Here is a 17,163-nt window from a genome sequence, read left to right on the forward strand (position 1 = left end):
TATCACATAACATAATAACGTAACAACATGACATAACATAACATAACATATAATAACGTAACAACATGACATAACTTTATCACATAACATAATAACGTAACAATGTAACATAACATAGCATAGCATAATAACGTAACAACGTGACATAACTTTATCACATAACATAATAACGTAACAATGTAACATAACATAGCATAGCATAATAACGTAACAACATGACATAACACTAATGTAACAACATAACATAACAACAATATAACAACAATAACAATAACATATAATAACATAAATAATAACGTAACATAACTAATATAACAAATAACATAATAATACAACATAACATAATAACATATCAACATAACTTAATAACATAACAAAAAATGACTTAATATCATAACATAATAACCTAACAATGTAACATAACAACATAGCATAGCATAATTACGTAACAACAAAACTTAATAACATAACATAACATAATGACGTTCCAACATAACATAATAACATAACTTAATAACATAACAAAACATAATAACATAACTTAATAACATAACAAAACATAATAACATAACATAATAACGTACCGACATAACCTAACATAACATAATAACATAACAACATAACATATTAACATAACCTAATGAGGAAAATGTTTGTTTGGTAAAATAATGATGAAAATGCAGTTATGTCCATTTGTTTAGTTTTTGGAGCATCGTAGGAAAGTACACTGCCTTGTGACCTTTAACTAATGATTTGGGGAAAAAAAGTAAGTCTTCGCAGCAATAAATAACCACAATTACATTCCAAAAAAAGTCTAAAAAGCTTCCCAATATGGCATTAAACTTATCTATGTTGCACAGCATTTAAAAACTCGTGTATTATTCCCAAAAGAAGTACATAAAACTAACTTGAAATCATGCGTTCTTACTCCGAATGATGTCGCCTCTCCGCAGATCTGACTTGTAACCTGCCCTGGTGGTGCCGTTTCCATGGAGACAAGATGGCAGCGGACTGTCCACCTGAAAAGTTAGAGTGAACCTTATGAAATGGACTTTAAAAGGTCCTATGTTACACAAAACGGACTCTTGTGGGCTTTAAACCGTGTTATGTTTTTGGAAATACTAGTGAGAATTTGAAAGAACCCAGCCTAAATGTGCAGAGTTTGTGTGTTAAACATGTTAGAACGAAACAAAACACAACTCAAGGTATGTTTGTGACGAGTAAACAACATTAAAACAGACCAGAAAATAGCGTAACACGAGCCCTTTTTACACCACTATAATGTCTAGCTGGCTTTTCCCATTAGCGGAATCTCATCCTATTATTATATTATTATTGTTATTATTATTATTATTATACCAAGATACACAGACGCAGCCTTGTCAACATGATGCATCGAAACGCCTCTCAACATTTCCAAAAATGAGATGAAATTGTCAGTTGCAGCACCGTTTCATAAATATCAGATGTAAACCTTTTGGCATCCATCATCCTTCATAATCTTCATAAGGAGATTGCTTGGCGTAATCCAGGCTGTTTGGAACAATAGCTCAAGGCCAGGCAATTCAATACAAGCATTACAAAAATATGAAAACTTGTCAATTTGTAAAGAGAATATATTGTTTTTGTCTGTTTTGCCTAGTCTAAATCCATCAAATATGTAAAAATCTTTTTCTCTTTGCAACTGTTTTATAAAGTTGCGCTGAGTTGAATTAAAGGGGCGCTGTGGAGATTTTCTGGCGTGATCTTAAAGGTGACATATTACGCTATTTTCTGATCTGTTTTGTTAATGTTTCCTTGTCACAAATATACCTGGAGTTGTATTTTGTTTCCGTTAACTTGAAAACATAGAGCATTTTGAGTTTTGGAGATGAAGACAGACTAAAAATAAACAGTGACTCAAACGTGTGAATGAAATAATTTACTGCAAAAAACAAAATCTAGTCAAGTTAAGATGACTTGAATTAAGAAAAATTTTTCATCATTTGAGTCAATTTCACTTGACAAGTAAAATGATCTGTCGGTGGAATAAGACTTTTTGGAGTTAAAATATGAAAATACATTTTGTTACACTTAAAATAAGAAAAACAACAACTTTTTGCACTTAAAATAAGAAACTAAATTGAATGTGGCTTAAATTAAGAAAAACACGTATTACACTGGTAGATCATTTTACTTGTCAAGCTGAATCTACTCAAATAAAGTAAAATGTTCTTAATTTAAGTCATTTTAACTCTTTAATGAAAGTTTAATGTAAATATTTGTGATAAGAAAACATTCTAACTTGGCCTAAACCTCACACAATTCAGTTTTGCATAATATATTACCTATAAATATATCTATTTTTGTGGAGACAAGAATGCATGTTTTTCAAGGTATTTTACAATAATAATAATAAAACTAAAACAGTAAGGTTGAGACCATTTAAAAACATATGAGATTGTTTGCTAATGTGTGCATTGTGTCACCCCAACTACTGAAGATTCCTCCATTGACATACATACTGTACTCCCAGCGTCGTTGGTTTATCAGGGATCAGGCAATTAGCAATATTGTCAGTCAGACCTCTTGCTGGCACTTGATTTATGGTTAAAATTCCCAAATAAAAACATCAGTAATCAGTATTATGTAGAGTGGGTTTACACAAACATTTTAAGACCAAAATTATGAGCCTGAAAGCAGCAGTCACACAGAGAGGGCTGACATTTTTTCAATAGCAGGCAAATTGGAGTCAGAGTCGATAAAGCCGGAAGGGCACCCACGCTCGCTCCCTATTTGGGACACGGCAGCCTGCAGGTTCAATATGTCCATTCATACAGTATATACAGTCTATGTGTTAATGACATCAGCTGCAAAGTAGACATTACACCTGGAAGTGAAAAAATGAAACACTAACTCAACTACTCTATTTGAAGACCATAGATTGTACATGTAAAATCCCTCAGTCGTCCAGAATCCATGGCAAAAGGAGAAATTCAATTTGTCAACTGGAATAAAGTTTATTTTGAGGATGTCCCAACAAGGACGAGAGAGCAATAGTGGACCTCAGTCTGCTGTACATCTCCATCTAAAAGCCTCGAGTCACTCCTTTGAGGATAGTGAGGTACAGATCCAGCCAGAGAAAATAATACATTTGAGAGGGGAATTAAAGAAGCTGTTTTTGTTAGGAAAGACGATCCATCTTTGAACAGAAATGGGGGACTCGGACACCATCTATCTCCTATTTAGAACTCCATCCTCAAACCTAAATCAGAACAAACTAAGAAAGCAATAGGTGTAGCCAGGTCAGTCCCAGAAGTGTGAAAGCTCCATTATGGCCTTGATTATGGTAATAAGACCCCACACATAGTACAAGATCAATAGGCCTACCTAACTAACAAAAACTGTAAACAAGTAGGTGTGTTAGTTTCAGAGTAGCTTCAGTGTAGTTAACTCCTCCTTTCAGGCAGATATAAGGAAGTGTCCACCAGTGTCTGACCAGAAGTGAAGAAGCAGCTTTGATGATCTGTGAAACATATTCAACCAAATAAACTTTTGTGTAGTTGATAAACAGATTTTCCGTTTTTGCCATAGACTGCTGAGTTTCAGACAAGAAGTGAACTTGGGGATGCTTTCGGCTTCATCGAATCTTGCTCCAATTGAAACTCTCACCTCTCTCCCTGTAATTACTGCTGTGAGCCTCATCATTTTGGTCTTAAAATGTTCGTATCAACCCGCTCTACATGATCCTGGTGTTTTTTATTTCGCAGTTTTGTCCGTAAATCAATTCCTATCCCTAATACTCCGAACTCACTCTTATAACCGCCACCGTCGATGAGCTTCATTTGACTGGAGCCGAACACTATGGCTGACGTCACGCTCCCTCCGCCCGCTTCTTTATACAGTCCGTGCGGCCGATGTAATGATCTCCAGATAGCCCGCGCACACGTCCAGTCCAGCTCCTATACACTCCACGCCACATTTCAATTTCCTCTCGAGATATTTGGTTTTTCTTTTGACCGTTTGAGCTCCGTGCAGGTGCTGTTTTATATTCGCCGCACTACAGGCCTTCATATTTAGGTCCACCCACGCCGTCCCTCCTTTTATGATGTGACTCAGGGCATTCAAACGGCCGTACAAAGCTCTCAGCCTATGCAGGAGATGGACAGAATGCATTAGCGGGGTTTCAGACGGCGGCTTGCAGATGAACAAATTTTGTGGATGTGAGGAAGAGGAAGGAGACGCTGTAAAAACATAAAGGCAAGGCGCATAAAGGAGACAAATATATTATGCAAAACGGGCTTGAGAGCTTTTGTTTTAATCGCATTTTGTTTCTCAATTACCCCACTCCAAGTTGGATTTAGAGTGATTCGTAGATGTTAAAAAGATCCATATTACGCTATTTTCTGATTTTTGTTGTGTTGGTGTTTCCTCGTCACAAACATACTTCGAGTTGGAGTTGTGTTTTGTTTTATTCCCACATGTTTAACACACAGTCTTCTCCCAAACTGAAATCACTCTGTTCCACCTTGTGATGTCATGTGGTAATACAAGTGCTCCTCTGTGTTTTTAAGCTTTCACTACAATTACTTGGATGATTTCAGACCTGGAATTGGCGATATATATACCGAACAAAAAGTAAAATGTGGCTGCTAACTTGAAAACTACCACTTCGTGACATCACAAAGTGGAACAAAGCCATCTGAGATTTGGAGATGTAGACAGACTAATAATAAAGAGTTACTCAGACATGTGTGAATGAAAGAAACTACAAGTATGTTTTTGAGGAGGTAATAACATTATGGCATGGCTTAAAGCTCACAAGAATCAATTTTGCATAATATAGGACCTATAGAACAGGGACAGTCTGGAATTTTGGACATAGCACCTCATTTCCTAGTGAGTCAAAGTGTTGGAGACGTGCGGAGACACTTTTTAAAATATTCCATCCAGTCCTTGTATTTGCAGAGGTCGCTGGTGCTAGGGTAGTGCATGTCATTGGCCATAGTTATCCTGCCACTAAAAAGCAGTCTTACCCACTCCACAAAAAGCACCCAAAGTAAATCTGTTATTATACCAGACTGTCGATAGAATCATTTTAGAAGAAAAACTAACCTTGCATCGCATGAATCGTCGCATGTTGAGGGACTATTTTCTCATATATCAGTCCGCTGCTGCCAAGCTTTCTATCAGGAACTTGCTGCTGCTGCTCAGACATAAATCCTTCAAATGCAAGATTGGTTTTACTTCTAAAATTATTCTATCAACACAGACATTTACATTGACAGTCTGGCGTAATAATTGATTTGCTTCGGGTGTTTTGTGGAGTGGGTAAGACTGTTTTTAGTGGCAGGTTAACTATGGCCATTGACATGCACTAGCGTAGCACCGAGCGACCTCTGCAAATACAAGGACTGGATGGAATGTTTACAAAAAGTGTCTCCACACATCTCCAACACTCTGGCTAACTAGGAAATGAGGTCCTACGTCCAAAATTCCGGACTATCTCTTTAACCACTGTCCACTAAAAAAAATAAATGAATCTAAATAAAAATCTACCAGCCCCAAGTCTGAACGAGAGTCAGAAAGTGCATTTGGAGTAAAATGCACAGAATTACTAAAAACCCTCTTCTTCCTTCTATAATCTATACCAGGAATTACGCAATTTTCAAGTCACAGAAAAGATCCAAGCTGATTTATTTCAACGTAAAAGCCTGATCAAAAAATATTCTTTAAAGTGTCATCATCTTAATTCCCATAGCTCCTTCCCTTTACCAGACTTCAGTCGGTTTTGAATTCTCCGGAGAGTTTGCGATCTGTGTGTAGACCAAAGTTTTCTAAAAGCTCTGTTACTGATGAAGATAGAAAACAAGATGAGACTCATTATCTCAAGGAGCACCAACATTAAAGAGCAACTGCAGTCCTTCACACAAACAGTTTCAAATCAAGGTGAAGGTGAGAAAGATAGAAATTCTTGCATTATTTGAAATGAAAATGCAAATAGTACGTCAATGTGAGAAAATGTCCCAAAGTACACTGCCTGTCGAAAGTTTGGACTCATTCACAAAGAAGAAAAAAAATCATTGATTAGGGATGTAACAATAACTGAAATATCATGATATTGTACTGTCAAAAGTTTCACAATAATACCGTGGGGGTGTTCCAGTATATTGAATTATAAGTTCCTTTGCTTAAATGCTTTTTTAAATAGAAGCACTATCTAATAAACATCGGGAACTACATATCCCATGATTCAGTTCAGCGCAGACAACATGACGAAATATGTTTTTACTTGAATTCTTGGGATTATGAAGGAAATAATTCACACCAAAGTCTTTTCAGGATATTTTAAAAGCAAAAAAAGCATCCCGTCTACAATTATATCCGCCTCTTCAAAATATCACAATAAATATCGTACTGTGAGATGCATATTGTGATAATATCGCACCGAGAGATTTGGATATCGTTACATCTCTGCTGTTGTTGCTTCTGTAAAACTCTTAGAAGTGTTACCAATGGACACATTTGTTATATTGTAATAAAATGTGATATAATTACTTTTTGACCAAATGTGCCAAAAATATTTTCACAAATTTATTTATTTATTTATTTGATCCCCATTAGTCTTTACTGGGTTAAAGACTATTGGAATAATTTAATATAATTTAATTTCCAAGTTGGAATAATTTACAATAAAAAGTTCCATTGTAATAAAAATATATATATATAAAGAAAAAAATAAATACATAAATAAAAATCACACGTAAGTTCATACAGTCCTGTTCCATAGTATACTACATCATAAACATTAACTATAATATAACTATCATATATCCAATAAATTACAATGAATAATTTGTGACTAAATATAATTATGTACAATTTCCAATATATTTCTTTCATATTTTCTTAAAACTTGACTCATGCGTGTTTTATCAGTAATGTTACCAGTTAAAGTGCAGTTGGAAAAAATGGTAAGACAATTTAAAAAAGTAAATAAACAAATTAAAACACACATACACAAAATGACAAACTCTTCTGTCTGACAAAAATCATTTTTATGCAGAAAATTAGTTTGCAACTGAATTCGCCATGTCCGAAAATGAAAATCCACGAATATTTAACCTAATATATTTATTTTCAATTCACAACCAAAAACTCATCATAACAATGTGTGCAACTGAATACCAAAAAAAAAACTTAATTTATTTTACACAAAGATGAAAGAATAATGAATTTTTTTCCCCACTTGTAACAAAACCAAACAAAACACTCATTTTAACGTCCACAAACTTAGGACGCACTCACACTAGGACTTTAGAACCGAAGTTTAAAACGCTTTTAGCAGAGAAAATAAGTCCAGCGGCATGAAATATTGATTAAATTGTGAGGCAGATGTGCATCCTGTTGAGATATGTGCTGCTTTATGAGTTTATGGATAAAAAAACAGCGCCGTCCACAGTCCTTATTGAAGCTAAGCGCGGATTTGTCGAGTGTTTCGGAGCGGTTTATTCACGTTTTTCCTCGCGTGAGTGACATCAGCGCACAGACAGGGCTCGTACGGTAAAGTCGCGAGCGTGCGGACGTGAGCAACCACGCCGCGCTTTGTCCCACCTCCTCCAACCGGGCCAAAGTCCGAACCGCCCCGCGATCTCACCCCCTCCCCGGCCTCCCTCACGCTCTCCACCGCCGAACCGCTGCTCCTCTGACCTTCCTAGCGCCGTTAAGCTCGCTCGCAACATCATGAAAGGAGCGCGGGATGAATTTTTAATGGTCCCTGGAGGCAATTTGCTTTAACACAAATAGATACAATCATAAACAAACAGGGGCCCCTACCCAGGAAGCACATCCAAGAGTGTCACTATGAATTATGGAGATCTGAGGAGCGCACACACAGCCCTGTCAGCGGGGGGCCACATGCAATTCTACCATATAGTTTCTCATCATAAAAACATGTTTGAATGAAAAATATATGTATACAGATAATGCATAATGGAAAAAAAAGAACACAGTTGATCTCATTATAGAGTTTATTATAAAGTAGGGAAAAAAAAAAAAGAAACATTACATTTTCATTTTCTGATGTTTTAATGTTGTTTCCTCATCGCAAACGTATCTGGAGTTGTGTTTTGTTTAACACACAAGTCCTGCGTATATAAGTGAGTTCTTCTCTCAAATTGAAACGCAGTGTTCCACCTTGTGATGTCACGGGGTAATACAGGAAGTGCTCCATTGTGTTTTTAAACTCAACTCAGCTCGCTTTCATTAGAATCATTTGGATTATTTCAGATTTGGAATTGCTAATCTCTACTGAACTGAAACTAAAAGGGAGATGTTAATTTGAAAATTACCGCTTGATGACATCACAAGGTGGAACAGAGCATTTTGAGGTTTGAAGATGTGGACAAATCTCTGGCTTAAAGCTCACAAAGGTCAATTTAAAGCGTAAAAATAAACTTGTAATAATACTCTAACACTAAAAAAACAAAACAAAGAAAATCATTTACAGAAGTGGAATTTTCTCATGACAGAATATCAGAATCTAAACAGACCATAAATTAACATTTTAAATTATGCAGAATATCTTAGAAAAGAAAAAAAAAGAAAAAAAAAAAAATTAGACATGTTTCCAGCAAATGCAAATTATAACAGCGTATTACCTTTTGTAGTAAAACAATAAGCACTTTTGACTGAGAGCAATTTGAATACCCTTTATTATTAGTCTGTCTACATCTCCAGATTTCAAAATGCTCTGTCCCACCTTGTGATGTCATGAAGTGGTAGTTTTCTCGTTAACAGCTACATTTTTACCTTTAGTTCAGTAGAGATTGGCAATTCCAGGGCTGATATCATCCAAATGTTTCTGGTGAACGTGTATGGAGTTTACAAACACAGTGGAGCACCTTTTGTATTACCACATGACATCACAAGTTGGAACATTGTGAACTAAAAATGCAGGATGTGTGTGTTTAAACATGTGTGAATGAAACAAAACACAATTGTAGGTCTGTTCTTGATGAGGAAACAACATTATAACACAAATCAGAAAATAGCGTGATACGAGCCCTTTAAAATGACTACCGTATTTTTCTGACTATATGGCGCACTTACTTTAAATCCTTTAATTTTCTCAAAACCCGACAGTGCGCCTTATAATCCGATGCGCTTTTGTGTTTTCATTCTGTTTGCGTTTACTGAACTCAAGCCGATTTTATGTGGTACACAGCATTAAAAAATCTGTCAAAATATTTTAGTACGACTTTGGTAAAGTACGAAGCCGCACCGCTTGATGGATTGTCAGAGCATTTGCAGAGTAAAGCCCAATTTACGGTCTTTTGAGTTTTTTTCAGCGCTTATAGTTTATGGTAATGAGCCATGTGGTTTTAAGTTTAGTTTCTGTAAAGCGTAAACAAATATGCACAAGACTGCCTTAAACACATTATTACTCAATGTATATTTGAGTCCTTCTTGGAGGAAAAAAAACAAAAAAAAACAACTACACATTCATCAAGCGAGTTACGCCACGATCTGCCAATGGATCGCGGACGTCTGGGCTAAGGGATCAGATAAGTGTCGTCCGTTTGTTTCGCTTAATGCGCCTTATAATCCTGTGCGTGTTATGTTTGAAAATAGACAAGAGAATTCAACATTATTGATATTGCGCCTTATAGTCTGAAAAATATGGTACTTTTACAGCTTTTAAACCCAGTAAAAATGACGTACGGCGCCTTTAATTCGCCATTCCACGCTCCTTAGTTAATATTCCATCAAGCTAAACATACAGAAACTCCTCATCTCGGCGCCGTCTCCAACTTTCAATAATGCACTCCATTTTCATAAACACGTCAAGTCCAATGTGGTGCTTTTCATTAGATCCTGCTCACATTTAATTGTACATCTTCTCCATAATGTGACAGGTCGGATTGCCACTCTTACAAGTTGACAGTCAATCGCCGTCTGGAAAATTAAAAAGTCTCCGCGTAGACTGCCCGCTTTCATTAAAACCTTGAAATTATCTCCACGAAAAAAAAAACCTCAACAAATAAATAAGATACCAGCTTTCAATCACGGGGGAGGGATGGTCTGACGCTCCGGATAGGCTCTGTGGACAAAAGCGCCTAGCAACCTCACCGTTACCGTCACTACTTCTTGAATAAGTATTTAAAGGTGCATTGTGTAACTTTTCTGGTGAAAGGTCCGTCAAATGCTTTTCTCCGTGGAGATGCTATTGCTTTATATAGAATGTTTCGCAGTATGGTTTTAAAAGTTTCTTAGGTTAGGTTGCTGTATTCGTACCCGTAGGTAAATTAGTTTTGCAGATTTGAGAGGCTGGTCCCATCAACAATTAGTTAAATTCATTCATCACGCTTAACTAAAATCACAAATAAATATTTAATATATATATAAAAAAACACTGAATTTTTCCAAAACAAACGTACAAACTAAAATTGATAGATAAATAGATTACAATTTATTCATAAGTATGACAGCGGCTGGAATGAAGCTCCTTTTAAAATGGTTCGTTCTAGATCTTGGGAATCTTCCATCTTCTATCTTCGTGGAGACCAAACCAGACCAAGTTACAGGTCAGATCTGTGGAGAGGCGTCCCCACTGACAGTAAGAATGTCTGTGGTTGTTTTGTTTTTTAGGTATTTTTGAGAAATAAAACCACTTGCAATTGAATAAATGAAAGGTAAAGCTGTTTAATGTCATACTGTGGAACATTCCAGGCCAAGAAATGACCTACTGTATCCGTAGAAACGAGCAGGTGATGGACCCCCAACCAAAAAGTTACGTAGTCTCCCTTTAAAACTACAAGTACAAAGGACAATTCTGTATTTAGAGAGGAGGTTTGTTTATCAATGCTAAAAAAAATTGAAGCATTCTGTATATAAAAAAATAATGAAGTAGTCTTTATTTTAAAAGTGCACTATGTAACTTTTTGGTTTGGGAGTCCATTACTTGCTTGTTTCTATGGATACATCATTGCTCGGCCTGGAATGTTCCACAGTATGACATTAAACAGCTCTACCTTACATTTATTCAGTTACAGGTGGTTTTATAGCTCAAAAAGACCGAGGGAAAAAAAGCAAGCGATTGGACTGTGAGCGGGGTCGCCTCTCCACAGATCTGACTTGTAAGTTAGCCTGGTTTAGTCTCCTTGAAGAAAGAAAGGTTTAATGCCACACTGTGAAACATTCCAGACAAAGCAATAACATCTTCACGGAAATAAAAAAGGCGTTTGATGGACCTTCCACCAGAAAAGTTATACAACGCACCTTCAACAACTCGGAAATTTGAATTAAAAAAAACGGAAATATAAATAAAAAAACAAAAGCCAGTGTGCCAAGAGCATTTACGTTTTAAGATGGTTGAGTTTCAGCGGTCAGTTCGCGTCCACGGTCTAATTATGTCGCTCCTTCTTACCCCTTCGTAGACATCAGGGAGAGCGGAAGCCCCAAGCCCGTTATGGTCTTCATCCACGGGGGATCGTACATGGAAGGCACCGGGAACATGTTCGATGGAAGTATCCTGGCTAGCTACGGCAACGTCATCGTCATCACCGTCAACTACAGACTCGGCGTTCTAGGTAAGATCAAGAGTTTTTTTTGACTTGTGCTGCTGGTTGCTGGTTGGAAATGCTGGGAATTGTTGTACATTTTTGGAATTGTAGAGCTGCTGTTGCTTCTCGGATCTTTGTTTTGGATTGAGATGCACCGATCTGATACTGGTGTCTGATATCGACGCAGATACTGAGAAATTTGCTGGATTAGATATTGGCTTCCAAATATCAGTTCAGTCGATATCCTAGTTTGGCCTGGTTTGTAAATTCATGCAGTGGTGGATGATGTTACTTAAGTAAAAGTACAAATACAGAGGCAAAAAGTTACTCCAATAAAAATAAAAGTATCACATCAAAAAATCTAAGTAAAAGTATTAAAGTACCTGTTTAAAATGTTACTTAAAGAGTAAAAAGTACTATTTTGCAGAGATTTTTAGAACAATTAAAGGATAGTGATTTTGGTTTTTAGCTGATTTTAATTGGAATTTAAGTGAAATTTAGTTGATTTTAAGTGGAATTTAAGTGGAATTTTGTTGATTTTAAGTGGAATTTAAGCTGAATTCGGCTGATTTTAAGTGGAATTTAGCTGATTTTAAGTAGTTCAACTGATTTCTTATTTTTTGTAGATGTTTTTGTGTGTTTGGTTTGCTCAGAGTTGGAGCAGAAACTCAAATTAAATGTGCTAAAAATAAGTCAGCCATTTCAGCTTGTCTCAAACCACAAAGAAAAGCACTTTTTACTTTTCAGTCCAGATGTAAAATGTAGAAAATACAGATACATGTTTTCAAATGTAGTGAAGTAAAAGTACAAAGTATCCACAATAAAATGGACTTAAGTAGATCCCTAAAAATTGTACTTGAGTATTTTACTTTTGTACTTTGTTACTTTCCACCACTGTACATAACACATTTGGATCAGTTTAATCTTATTTTATTGGTGTTGTTTTGAGTCTCTGCTCTGGTATCGGCTGATATCAGGAATGATCAGAAACTTAAAGCTTTAGTATCGAAATCGGTATCTGGATCGGTGCATCCCTTGTTTTGGGTAGTTTTTAAAAAGTTTGGTTAAAATGTTTGAGTACTGGTAGCAAAGTTGAAATGGGTTTCTGTTCGTAAAACGAGACAATTGTCGAGAAAAGCTGTTCAAGAAGTTGTATTGTATGAGAATTTCAACATAACTTTACTTAAAGGTCCTACATTACGCAAAATTGTTGTGAGTTTTAAGTCAAAAACGCACCTGGAGTTTTGTTTTGTTTCATTCACAAGTGTTTATTATTAGTCTGTCTACATCTTTAAAGCTCAAAATGCTCTGTTCCACCTCGTGACCTCATGAAGTGTTTTTTTTCTTCCAAGTTAACAGCTACTTTTTACCTTTTTGTTCAGCAGAGATTGGCAATTCCGTGGCTGAAATGATCCAAATGATTCTAGTGAAGATTGATTGAAGTTTAAAAACACAGTGGAGCACTTCCTATATTCCCACGTGACATCATAAGGTGGAACAGAGTGTTTTCTTTTTGAGAGAAGAACTTGCGTGAATGAAACAAAACACAACTCTAGGTATGTTCTTTGACGAGGAAACATTACAACATAGATCAGAACATGACGTAATATGAGTCGTTTAAGCTTTGTAATTCTAAGTTGTCGATTTGGGGTTTTTAGGCTTGTGTGTTGAGCTGTAGCGTACAAGTTAGTATTCTATTTGAGATAAAATAGTTTCCAAAAGTAATGGAAAGGGCTGGAAGTAGAATGCTTCAAAATATTGGCAAGTTCTTCGCCGGTCAGTGTGCGGATGCATTCAAAAGATAGTTGTGTTATTATAGTAGCTTTGGTTCTTTCTTTATCTTTTTCTATTGCTGTTTTTCGTTGGGTCTTTTGTCACGGTCGAATTCTGAATCTACCTTTTGGGGAGTTTTGAGAAAGTGAAAAAGTATTTGACTACCTGTAGCAAAACTGACATGGGTTTTGGCTTATAAAACATCAGAAATTCTGTGAGGAAGTAGGTTCATGAGGATTTAAACAAAACTGTACTTAAACCTTGTCATTCAAAGTGGACTATTTTGGGTTTTTACATTTGCGTATTGAGCTGTATGGTGCAAGTTATAGTATTCTTGTTTAGAGCTGAAATGGAAGCTTTGGAAGTTTAAAATCCTTTAAAAATATTAGCTGATTCTTCATGTGAATGCTTCAAAACATAGTTGTGTTGTTATAGTTTTGGTTCTTTCTTCAACTGTTTCTTTCGCTGCTTCACACTTGCATTTCGTTTGTTATTTTGATAGTAAGCTGTATGTTTTGCAATATTGGCAAGCCTTGACCATTTTTTCTTTCATTGTATTTCTAGTTTTATGTGAGCTGGTTAAAGTCCTCCTTATAGTTCACCTTGAAACCTGTACTCCAGGGGTCTCCAACCTGTAGCTTTCCATCCCCTTCCAAGTAGCTCGCCAAGGGATTTCAGAATTATACCTATTGCGCTGAATAACTCAAATTGGATTGATTAAAAGGCTATTAAATAAAAATATAAACATCTAACTGTGCCCCATCTAAGGCTGTGGCTCTTAAATTTACTAAATTTCTTGTGACTCCTAAAATGAGGAGCACTTTGGCATTTTCATTCTGAAAAAGTAGCTTACCGGAGGAAAAAGGTTGGAGTCCCCTTTTTTTCTCCAGCTACTACAACATTTGTTTTTGTTTTCTTTATTGTAGCATCTTTTAGCATCATGTAAAGCAAATACTACTTGTTCTTATGTTATTTTATCAATACTAGTACTTTTTAGCGAGTTGGCTGGTGTTATTGCTCCTGACTATCTTTCCACCGTGCTCACTTTTGTCTCTAAACACTCCTAAATCGACTTTTTTTGTGTGTGTGTGGTGGCACTTCCGGTTAATCGGGAATCAAATTCATGTCAATAGAGAATTTGGGAAATGTTTTGCATCTTAAACATAACATAAAGTCGATTCATTTGTGTAAAATATTTCAGTTTTCATGTGCACCAACAAGTCACGCTGCACCGATTCGCTTTAAAATGGCTTTATCGTCCGTATGGAACTTATTTACTGTCAAGATCGGCAGCCCCATACAACCCAAATCATGATGGCGATGCCCACTGCAGCTTCCAGGAACAGGTCGATATATTAAGCCTGTATCAGCTAATAGAGAAAGGATCGCATTATCATTAGCCTCTAGAATATTTATGGAGCGCTCAAGAGTTCTATAATAGGGGTCTTCAACATTTTTCAGGCCAGGGACCCACTGATGGAGAGCTGGAGCAGGGACCTCCTACTACATACATGGCAGACAATTGTGTTTTATATTAAACTGGACCTAGTGTTGTGTATAAACAGCTACTCTGTTATTGTACATTCAGTACTGGGGGAGTATTCGATAAACAAGTCCAGTCTTATCCTGAAATCCTGAGCTGAATTTAGCTCCAGCTCCAGTTTAAGCGTCAACTCGTTCCATGACAGAAATAAGTCTGAGTCTGACCAAAGCTAATTCAGACTTGAAGCTTAAGCTGCACTTTGTGTGCTCACGGATGGAGTAAGGACATCACGGAAAATGGGCTCAAAATGTGTCTTTTTCTGCAGCACATAAGGACCTATTGAAACCTAAATTTGTTTGCTCAGCACAAATGAAAGTGTGGTTGTATTTTTAAAACTAATAGCCGTATATAATGTTTCTTTGAACTCGTGAGAAGATGGCATTCGATTAGTTTTGTTCCTTTGTCACGTGACGATCATAAGGGAGACCAAGACAAATTGGCAAATCCGGCCGCAAGCGAGTTGGTCTCAAAAAAATAAAATAAAAAAATACCAGTACTTCTGCAAGTTGGCAGCATTTTGGCTTCAGGCACACATTTGTTTCTTTCTGTGACAGAGGATGTGCTGCTGATGGTGAGTCTGTTCTGTGCGTGTTTCGTGTTGGAGATGGTTCATGTGAAACTTTTCAGAGATCATAGAGAGTTTGCAGGTCATACACATAGACCAGAGGTGTCAAACTCATTTTGGTCCGGGGGCCGTATCCAACCTACTTTGAACCCAAAGGTGCCGGATCAGAAAACTCATGGCATATATACCCCAAAAATAACAATAAGTTCAAATATTTGTGCAGAGAAACGCAAATCTATTACAGAAATCTTTTTTAATGGATGAACTCTTTCTTTCACAAAATATTATATTATGAACAACCTTAAACTTTAAGAAAAATGCAATTTCAACACAATGTTTTAACATTAACTTGGATGCAAATAGGAATAAATCAGTTTTTCTTGGAAAATCCTGCACTCGACTCCATTTTTCTCATTTTGGACATTTTTCTGATGAGGGTGTCACGGTCAACAGTCAAAACGATCGTCCTTTAAGAGCGTTTGGAAAGTGGTGGGAGGGACCACGCACAGAGGCGCTGGAGACACTGCTATGCTAAGCGACGCAGAAAATTAACAATATTTTAATAGAAAATATAATTAAAATATTTCAGTAGAAAATTAGCCAAGGGCCAGATTAAAGGTCTTGGAGGGCCGGATCTGGCCCCCGGGCCTTATGTTTGACACCCCTGGCATAGACCGTACAGCAGTGTGGCTTCGTATCTTACCAAAGTCATACTAAAACATTTTGGTAATACGGTACACCCCGGTAAAATCTTGAGAAGATTTAACAGTATAAAAATCTAGATACCGCCCAATCCTAGATCTGACTGAAAGAGAGAAGAACCACAGAGCACACGGACAAGAGTTTGATTTGGATCACAGAACCTTTCCGCTCATTCTGACCTAAGGAGCAAGAGGAAAAACATGACTACCCCTCCTCTCCCGGTCAAGGAAAGGAGGCTGGCTGCGTAGTGCGGACTCCAGAGTTTGATTAATACGCCCGAAGTTGCCTCACCCCTTCCCGATGTGCGGTAGTAGCTGTAACGGAAACGTGTTACCTGTTCGCCGACACCTAACTGTCCTGTTAACATGCCTGGTTATTTTTCTCTACATGTATGTTATACCTGTGTCACCGTATAAGTCGAGCGTTTTCATTACTTTTCCAAATTAGCATGTCTACGTAGCGCCTCCCGGTCCCTATGGTGCTTCGTTGCTATGGTTGTCACGACGACGCTCCCATTCATCAAACCACTGTCTAGTCTCATTTCTCCTCTCCTTCCTCCCAGGCTCCTCTCCGCATCTTCTTCTTCATCACATCTTATCGCTCTAATTCCTATCTCCTGTCCCTAATATTCACATGTCACTCCACACCCACGGGGCACCTCGATATTGGAAACAAAACTCGCGTTCTTTAATTAGATCAGCGCGCCGTTCGTTTTTGATGGAAGCCGTACTTTTCGCACATTAGCGCCGGTGCTGCTGGTTTGGTTTTGGTCAGTGATTTTTTTTTTTTTCCGTTACATAAGATTTCAATATGAGTCATGTCTGGGCTAATATAATTTTTCTCATCTCAAAGTGTTTCTTTTTTTTTTTCAGATTTGCTCGGTGGAAATTTGATATTCTCAGCAGGTGCTCGTAACCCCTTTTAGACAAATTGAGTTGGAGAAATAGCAGGTATGGGTGGAAAGCGAGTTATTGGGATGTAATGGAATATAAAAATGCATCGGTGGTCCTGAAATCAAAGTGGATTCCATTTTTAGA

General features: G+C 37.0%; 1 protein-coding gene across 3 annotated transcripts in view; it reads left to right on the plus strand.

Moving 5' to 3' along the window:
- The window catches only part of nlgn1 (neuroligin 1), a 733,956-nt gene that overhangs the window by 251,851 nt on the left and 464,942 nt on the right, over positions 1-17,163 (plus strand). For 2 of the 3 annotated variants that reach the window (XM_055164448.1, XM_055164447.1), the window contains one exon: positions 11,418-11,570. In XM_055164448.1, the coding sequence (XP_055020423.1) occupies positions 11,418-11,570 (153 nt within the window). The remainder of the gene's footprint in view (positions 1-11,417; positions 11,571-17,163) is intronic. The other variant, XM_055164449.1, reaches the window with a different exon arrangement.

The sequence above is a fragment of the Boleophthalmus pectinirostris genome, unplaced genomic scaffold, assembly GCF_026225935.1.
Source record: "Boleophthalmus pectinirostris isolate CB_2022bp ecotype Guang Dong unplaced genomic scaffold, ASM2622593v1 HiC_scaffold_7, whole genome shotgun sequence".
In the NCBI taxonomy this organism is placed as follows: Eukaryota; Metazoa; Chordata; class Actinopteri; order Gobiiformes; family Gobiidae; genus Boleophthalmus; species Boleophthalmus pectinirostris.